Source organism: Candoia aspera, chromosome 1 (genome assembly GCF_035149785.1).
Source record: "Candoia aspera isolate rCanAsp1 chromosome 1, rCanAsp1.hap2, whole genome shotgun sequence".
Lineage (NCBI taxonomy): Eukaryota > Metazoa > Chordata > Lepidosauria > Squamata > Boidae > Candoia > Candoia aspera.
The window spans coordinates 291,979,188-291,988,219 of NC_086153.1; the positions used below are offsets into that span (position 1 = coordinate 291,979,188).

The 9,032-nt window shown below is 39.6% G+C and overlaps 1 protein-coding gene across 1 annotated transcript; it reads right to left on the minus strand.

Moving 5' to 3' along the window:
• Nucleotides 1–218: 218 nt before the first annotated feature.
• SPTSSA (serine palmitoyltransferase small subunit A) lies at nt 219–5,925 on the minus strand. Its single transcript, XM_063290032.1, has 2 exons — nt 5,794–5,925; nt 219–2,433 (listed from the first exon to the last, which is right to left on the minus strand). Exons 1-2 carry the CDS (start codon nt 5,894–5,896, stop codon nt 2,330–2,332), a joined length of 207 nt encoding a protein of 68 aa, XP_063146102.1. The 5' UTR covers nt 5,897–5,925; the 3' UTR covers nt 219–2,329.
• Between the last annotated feature and the right edge of the window lie 3,107 nt (nt 5,926–9,032).

Consider the following 9,032-nt stretch of genomic DNA (forward strand, 5'->3'; position numbering starts at 1 on the left):
GTTTGTACATTATATTTTACTGTTGTAATTATCTTTAATAAAATTACTTTTAAAAAGGGAAGCAACTATTTTCTTTAAACCTTAACAGTTATAATCTGGTAGCAATGCCACCTGGCTTGAAATCAGTCTACAACTTCCATCATGGGACTAATCTGAAACTTCTAATCCTAGGACTTTAAAACTGTATTAAATGTACTTCCTTCCCTGTTTTTGTGAGCGAGCCTGATGAGTTCAGGAAGACTCATATTCCCCCACTTCATAGCAATTTTCCTTGTCAAGAAAATACAATTCCACATTTAACATGGCATGGAAGCAAAAGTAGCAGCAGCAGGTCTTTGTCTCCCATTTTTCCTTAAAACTCTTCAAGTATTTGCTAAGAATCACCAGTAAATCCAACTCTAGATTTGCTATCTTCACAGCAGGTTGGGCAAGTCAGGATTATTCAATCAGCAAGCTAGATTATTCAGATTGTGCAAACCAGGATTTTTAAACCATAGTATTAATGGTTAATTGTATAGAGAACACTAGAATGCAAATTGTAAACTACAAGGAACTCGATGACAATTTAGCTGATTATTTTAATTAGATTATATAATCTGCATAGCACTGGGGCTCCCAGTGTGATGCCTAGGGCTGCCAACATGCCCAGGTATTTCCCTTGCTACCTGTCAGGCTCCCTGCTCAGACTTCCAACTTTATTGCAAGAATGTCTTTAGCACTGTTAAGACTTCTTAGGAAATGAAATCGTAGACATCTATAAACTAATGCTATGCTTGGAAATGTGCCCATTTATCCAAAGACAGAACAAAACTAAACAGTTAAAGATGGAGCATCGTATGGGAGGTGGATTTTTGAATTGGTAAATGGGTGATTGGCAACTGATTATGCTTGCCCATGACAATCATTCTGTCAACTGGTAAGACTCCCAGAAGTGATTTTGTGAAAGTACCTTCAATGCACTCTCAAAAACTTGGGGATCCTTGATACAGCATATTATCTTGAATGTTCAATATACTTCAGCATCTCAAATTATTCTAATAATCCTGCCAAGCAAGTCATTCTTATATCAAAATTAGAAACTGGGGAGAGAAGTAAAGAAAGGAGTTTGCCTAGGGTTCAAAATTGAGATTTGAACATCCCAATTCAAAACTGGTTCTTTCAATTGCCAGCTTATGGGCTCTAGCCTACCAATCTTTAACAAGTGTTGGTAATCTTCTATAGCACTGTCTTGTTTAAAATTATGTTCTTCTAAAATTACGGACACACATTAGGTAGCAATGCTGTTTTCAACTTTTTTTTCTCTGAAAAACAGCATAAACCCACCTTAAAAATTTCCACCTTACAGTCCAGAATACAAATCTGAAAAACGCTACAAAAATTAAAATAACCTTAAGCCTAGTAGGCAGCTCCTTATTGCTGCATATTTTAACTCAAGTCCATTCCAAACTTCGTATTTTGGTCATGTGGTTTAAATATTCACAAAAGTTTGAACAACTGTTAACAGGGGGTTCACAATACAGACATGATTACACCATAGACAACACCCATACTTACTGTCTTTTAAATCAAGCCAATATTAAAATCTATTCCTTAGGAAGTAAGCATATATACTTCAGTTAGAAACTATAATAGCAGCATTAAAGTGCTATCACAAAACTCCAAATGGCATGCATGAATTAAACATTTTATATGCAGATAAGGGTTGAATCCAGTACTTTCTTATATCTGATACTGTTCTATACATACGTAGTAAATTTTGATGTTTTTCTCCAAGGTACACAGAAAAAGCTTTCCATTTATTGCTAAAGCAAAACAGATATACCACTCTTTTGAACAATTCAGATAGCAACTGAAGCACCTGAGTAAGTTTTGTAAGAAAGTTTTCATGAATATATCCACATCTATACATGAATCTAAACACTTTTTTCTTACAAAATGTGTTACTAGAAATACACCCAGATGGACATAAGTATACAATAGCAAAAGCTTTAAGCGCCACTTAATAAGACAATTTTTGATTAAAAATAGAAGGCAAAGTGTACCCAAAGTGACATTAAGAAAAGCTTTTACAGTATAATGCTAAGACAGTCACAAAGTTAAGAAAATACTGATATCAGAGGTACAATTACAGTATTAATAGACAAAAATATCATACAAGGGAATCTTGTACAGAAATAAAATACATTTATATCTTCATGTGCCCCCAATGGCAGCCACAATCATCAATTGTTGTCATTTTGCCATCTGTAGGAATCCTTAAGTTGTAAATGATCAGCTTTCTTAGCAGTCTGATCTTCAGCTTCTAACTGGCTTCTGCTTATGAGATTCGTCACTGCATAATTTCAAAATAATGCAAGATGGCCATTATATGCTGAGGCATGAAAACATAGCCAGTGTAAAGTCCCATTCCAATAATAGTCACCAACATGGAATCTGAATGAAAGTGAAGGAAAGTGTAACAGTACAGGCTACAAAAATGCATTGCAAATGTTTGAGCCACATCTCAAGTGAAATGGTAGAAATATTTAACATGCTATCTTATTCATATTTACTGAAATCCTATGAAATTATATGGTTTTTCATGCAGAGACAGTACAACTGAGCATAACTATAAAAATCCTTTGATTGGTCTGAATCAACAAATACCTGTTAAGGTTATCTTAATCTTAAGGTTACCTTAATCAAGGAACTATTAACTCAGTCAATCAACAAACAACAGCCCAATCAAGGAACTCCCAAGGAGAGAACAACACCCCCACCAACACAAGCAGGGCAAACCAGGGTATATAAACTGAGAGCAAAACCCACTCCCTCTTCACACTGAAGATGTTGCCTAGGCTGGCAATGAAACGTGTGCAAGAAAACAACAAGGCTCAGAGAGCACCAAGGACTCCAAGGAAAAGTTACTAACAGATTAAGAACTAGCTCTCAGAATTAGTTAAATTTAGCAGTTATTCTCTCAGCTCATTGCTTAATTCAGGCTTAATATAATGTCTACCTTAATAGCAACCTAACAAATTGATAGGAATATTTGGATACAAAGACTGGTAAGTGGGTGTGGATTATAGAGCATGTTTACAGGACAGTAGCTATTAGGATCAAATTTCAGAAGAGAGGCAAATACACCCATTCCTCCCTTTTTTTCTTTCAGGAAGATTTCTGTAAGAAGGGAAGAACTGACTAAGTAAGGTTCTTTTCTCCTGTAGAATCCTTGAAACATTTTGTAAAGAATAGAAGGAAAGTTGCACTGGATTGAGGGAACGGATACTGCTTCTCAATAGGCCAAATCAGGCTGCACAATTGTCAGTTCTGACCAACAAAAGTAATTTCAAATGGTAAGAGGTGGGATCCAATGCCAATTTTCTATTGACAGGACAGTTTTCGTCAACAGAATTGGAAAGGGTTGATATTCTTCTCCCTCAAAATCTGTTCTGAAAGCTTGGGGAAGAAACAGGGGCTGTAGGAGCACATTTCTCAGTGCTCAGCACATCATGACAAAAGCCACAACGTTAGTCTCATTGTTTATCAGTAAGCAAAAACAAGGTAGGAATATATGCATATATCTCCACAACAACCCTATGGGTAGTATAGACAGAAAGAAAATTACTTTTCATTGTTACCCAGTGAGCTCCACAATCAAGTGGAGATTTGAGTCTGTCTTTGTCTCCCTACCCTAAATATAATCATTATGCTACTCTGGTTTGATTTTCTTTAAAAATGAAATAATTTAAACTGGAACAAAAGAACACATTAGACTACTTAAAAATCAACATTAATATATGTAACTCAGAATATGAGAGCCAGTTTGGTCTAGTGGTTAAGGCAACAGGCTAGAAACCAGGAGAGAGAGTTCTAGTCCCACCTTAGGCATGAAAGCCAGCTGGGTGACCTTGGGCCACTCACTCTCTCACCCCAACTCACCTCACAGGGACTTTGTTGTGGGGGAAAAAGGAGAAGGAAGGAGTACTAGGTATGTTCCCCGCCTTGAGTTATGTTTTGTTCCTGAAGATTTATTTAATTTTTATCCCACTTTTATTGTTTGTATAAATAACTCAAGGCAGTGAACATACCAAATACTCCTTCCTTCTCCTGTTTTCCCCACAACAAAATCCCTATGAGGTGAGTTGGGCTGAGAGAGAGTGACTGGCCCAAGGTCACCCAGCTGGCTTTCATGCCTAAGGTGGGACTAGAACTCTCAGACTCCTGGTTTCTAGCCCAACACCTTAACCATCAACATTTATGGCATTTGCATCTTGTGTTAGTTCTGGAGATCTATACTACCAATCTAGAGAAATCGAGAAATTATCATACACTCATTCTCTACATCAGAATAAAACATACCACAGAAATATAAAATATATTGCTAATGAAAAGAACAGATTTTATTAGGCATCCATAACAAAATGTATAACACAGCCAAAGTTAAAACCAGTAAGAACACAGAAATAAACTACCACAGAGGGCAAAAAACAAAAACTCACGAATATAAGATATAGAAACTTTAAATTGAACAATATTTTTGTATTATTAGCAATATTAAAACTTACTACTTGAAATGGGTTAGCAAGAATGTTAAGCTTGTAGAGGTTGGTTATATATTATAATTCACAAAGAGTAAGAGATAACTTTGTAATCATACTTGTATTTGCTGCAAAGGAAATCGGAAGCTACTTCTATTTCTTTTTATCTTTTCTTTCTGCTTTGTTGTCTTTTTATTCTGTACTAGGTTGTGTTATGTTTAAAACTTTTAATAAAATTTATATTAAAAATGAATATGATACATCCAAACAGAACATGGTGGAGGGGGCAGGCCAGTTGGATATGCCATACGTGAATTCAAGGGCACTAGCAAAGAAGGCACACTGGGAAGACTGGCAAGCAAGCCACTGCACAGGCCACAACGGAAGAGAGGGGTACTGTCCTTCTTGCCTCATAAAATTCCCTCAGAACTGAAACATTCCAGGATTTGGTCTAGCCAAACTACAACCAAAAAACCAACCAAAAGCACTTCAACCAAACTTCCAAGCCACAATGTGGTTGTTGTAGGGATCATGCAAATGATACTATTATACACTTACATCATGTCACCTGACATAAGGGTGTAAGTAGTACCATACACCCTCCTTTTCTCCCCTGCAGATGCATGTGGCTATACCTAGGCACTGCTAAGGAGATACGTAATGTTTCTGAAATAAAAATGAAATTATTTGAACTATTATACATAACACACTATTTCTTGAAGTTGTAAAAAAGCTGTTGTAAAATGTACTTCATACAATCAGTGGCAAACCTGATTTACATCTGAGATACTTGAAATAAATATCAGTAAAAGGCCATCCTAAGCACACAGTTTGATAAACAAGGCTTCTCAGCCCACGAGTTCTGGGCTACTAGGGTCCTTTAGCCAGCCATAGGAGAAGACACAATACAAACAACACTTAGGAAACACGATGTAAATACCTCCCTTCTTAGCAGAAAATCTATCCTAAGTAGTTAAGGAAAGGGGAAAGGAAAACGGCTTCAGTTTCCACCTTTGTGTCTCCCTTTTAACCGCCGGTGGTTTTCTGCCTTCTGCGGAACACTTCCACTCAGCAGCGGGCGAAACCGCTCTGAGCTAGAGACGGGCGTACAACGCCCCAGAGTAGCTTTCTCGCCTCAGCCAAGGCCGCCCATCCCATCCGCCCTCCCGAGGCCAACCCAGCCACGGCGAACAGCATTCGTCTTAACCGGAACGTTCCTGACGAAGCCAGGAATCTTTCGGCCTGGGGCGAAAAAACAGCGAGTAAAGGATACTGAACACCGTCCGCTCCCAGGGCTCCAGCATGTAGAGGGCCGTCACCAGGAGATACTGGTAATAAAGCCACGACATTCGCTTCCAGGCCGAGCCGATAGCCATCTCGCCGGCAATACCTCGATACGTAAGAACGCACCGTCGAGCGGAGGGGCGGGCGCTTTGACGTCTACTTTCGTCGCGGATTGGCTGAGCCGCTTCTCGCCAGCCCGCTCCTGTTCTTTGTCCGGGCGGGCAGTGACTAGAGGCGAGATCCTTGCGCGAAGTTTTGCAACGGGGTGTAATGGTGCGCTTTTTCAGCCGGGCTTGGGAAGCGCGATCGCGCTTGTTGCATCTGAGGCTGCCCACGGGGTTATTTTCCGAAGGGTTAGGGAAGCAGAGGGTCCAGTTCAGAAGGGTGCTGGATGCATTTATCCTCAGCGAAAAGAAAAAGTTTCCCAGGGTTTTCCTACCAACAGATAAAGCACATATTTTTATTTATTTAAGCTACTTTTTAAAATTTGCCCTTCAACATAAATTATTTTTCCCCTTTTCTGCTCACCACAACCCTGTGGGCAGGTGAACCTAAAAACTCCCAAGGCTATCTGTCAGCTTCCTGACTATTTTACTACAATATCGCTTCACGTTATTCTTGAATAGGAGCCATTACCAAACAATATTTAGAGTGAAATTAAATCGACCAAGCGTCGCCTCCCATTTGACGAACAAACATTCTTTCCTCCTGTCATTTGGGGCTAACCTGGGAAGGCCAGGCAACTGATGGCGAGATCAAAGCAGAGCTTTATTAATTATGAGCTTTCCGTTGTGGAACTAACAGTTGTCTGGGCTTCAGCCTTGCCTACATTTTTAAAAACGAGATTATTTAGCTGTTAATATTTTTATTCAAAACATTCAGTACAAATAAGGGGGTGGGGGGAATAATTAACGGTGCCATAAGGAAAAATATGCAATTGAAGAGGATACCCTGTTAGAAAGTAAAAATCTTCCTGTTCAGTTCCCAAGAGGGGAAAAAATTGAAACCTTTAGTTGGCTGAGTCAGAAATAAGTTTATTAGTATACAAAGCAACTCAAAATAACCCTGTATACTGTGGCCACACAATACAAAGAGATCATTTAGTATTTATACATCTAACGATGCATGAATACATTAATTTCATTTGCCAATATGCTTTAATCTAATTATTGCTGGCAGATTGCTGGGAAAGCCTTTGGCCCAGGAGAGATCAGAAAAGTCACACACCAGGCATTTCTATAAAAATATTTTATTTACAGAAAGCAAAACATATTTAAAAGCTTCTGCATTCTTACAGGCTCTCAGTGAGAGCTGCTACATGCCTACACAGAAGGGAAACAGAAACTAAAACAAGTCCAGGCAAGTTCTTTCTCCCAGGTGCAAAAATTAACATTCGAAAAGGGGACAGTTGAATTCAACCTCTTCATCGGGCCAAAATGATTAGTTACCATGGTAACCTTAATCTGTAGTAGAAAACATTAACAATTATCAACCTAATATTTTATGTAGTGACTTCAGGGTGGGTTTTGTTTGAAATAAAATACAGTGACTTATCAATAGAATAGAATGCACTATTCATTAGTTCTAGTCTATTTATCTGAAGCTAACCTTGAATGTATTATTTCAAGGCCAAGGTATTTCTTGGTGAGTGCAGACATCAGCAATGGCAGCAACCACTAGGGGAGGAAGAAAAGTTGTTGGGAAGATCAGGGGCAGTTAAGCTGTTGAGATAATGCTTCATTGGTACATCAGCAGCAACTGATGCTGAGTGACCTTGGGCCAGTCACTCTCTCTCAGCCCAACTCACCACACAGAGTTCCTGTTGTGGGGAAAATAGGAGGAGGAAGGAGTATTAGGTGTTTGCCACCTTGAGTTATTTATAAAAATAATAAAGGCGGAATAAAAATCAAATACATAAATACATAAAATCAATAAATTGCAAATGTGTATGAAGGAATGTGAAAGGGGCTATTTTGATGCCATCCTAAAAGATGTGAGGTAGGCTGTATATTGACAGCTGGGATTAAAGTCCATAAAGAACATTGTCCATACCATGACGGGGGTAAAATTTTATATGCTGTGTTTCCGCACAGCCAAAACCATCCAGATCGTGGGACTGATCTGGACTGTAGTTCCCATGGAATCTGATGACATGTTGCACAATTGGTTAAATTTCCCACAGGAGTTGCATTAGTCAAAGGAGATTCTCTACACACAAAATTGATATTCCCCTGATCAAAAAGTTCATTAAAAGTCTATATGTTAATTAATTTCTTTCCTCCCTAGTCACAAAGTAAGTATTATATAGGCAGAAGAATGTAGTTACATTAAATTTCAAGGGAACAGCACATAAAGGTACACCCTCCATTGTATGTGCTGATGTGATGGTTGCCTTATCCCCAAAGAAACACAGATTCACTTAGTCAGAGCTAAGGATTTCTGGTTTATTAGGAATAGAATGCATACACGGAAAAAGACAGGAATGAGCACATGGCGTGCGAGGTAGCTGGTAAATACCCGTGGTGTGGACCTGGTCCTTCTCCACCCCCCATTGTCCCAAAAGTCCTGATCCGGAGTCTTGATGGGCGATCAGGGTGCGATTCTGGAGTCTCGATGAGCGATCAGGGGGATTAGCGCTGATTACCTCTGTCCTCCTCCTGTGTCTGGTGCAGGTGTGTCCCCCGGGGTAATGCAGAGATGTCAGGGAGATAGGATGATGGCTTCTCGGGTCAGGGCAAAGGTATTGTCATGAGTAAGGATGGCAAGCCGCATTTCTTGGTTTTCTGAAGACATTTCCAAATGTCTCTCCTTAATTTCTTGTTCCTCCCTCTTTTGATGGGAGTAGGAGTTTGTTAGGATTGATGTCCTAACTGCCAGGAAACACGCTGAGACAAGGAACTGGTCTCTAATGTTTTATTGCTTGTACATAACAGGAATCCTAACAAACTGAAGAAGCGTGGGAAAAACCCAGACATATAAACCCCAAAGGTTAAGGCGGTCCCGATCTGTGTCTCTTTGAATGGCTGCCAATTCCTCAGTGCTACGCATGCGCTTAACAGTCTGGATGGGAGCCCCCTGCTCGCCATCCTTACTCATGACAGGCAGTCCCGATCTGTGTCTCTTTGAATGGCTACCTAATTCCTCAGTGCTACGCATGCGCTTAACAGTCTGGATGGGAGCCCCCTGCTCGCCATCCTTACTCATGACAGGTATGGCTCCTTTGTCCTT

Excerpts from the sequence above, each read along its gene's own strand:
- SPTSSA (XM_063290032.1), bottom strand. The coding sequence starts at position 5,896 with ATGGCTATCGGCTCGGCCTGGAAGCGAATGTCGTGGCTTTATTACCAG. Across the intron at positions 2,434-5,793 it reads CTGGGAGCGGACGGTGTTCA|ATTCCATGTTGGTGACTATT; the intron begins GTATCCTTTACT and ends ACTTTCATTCAG.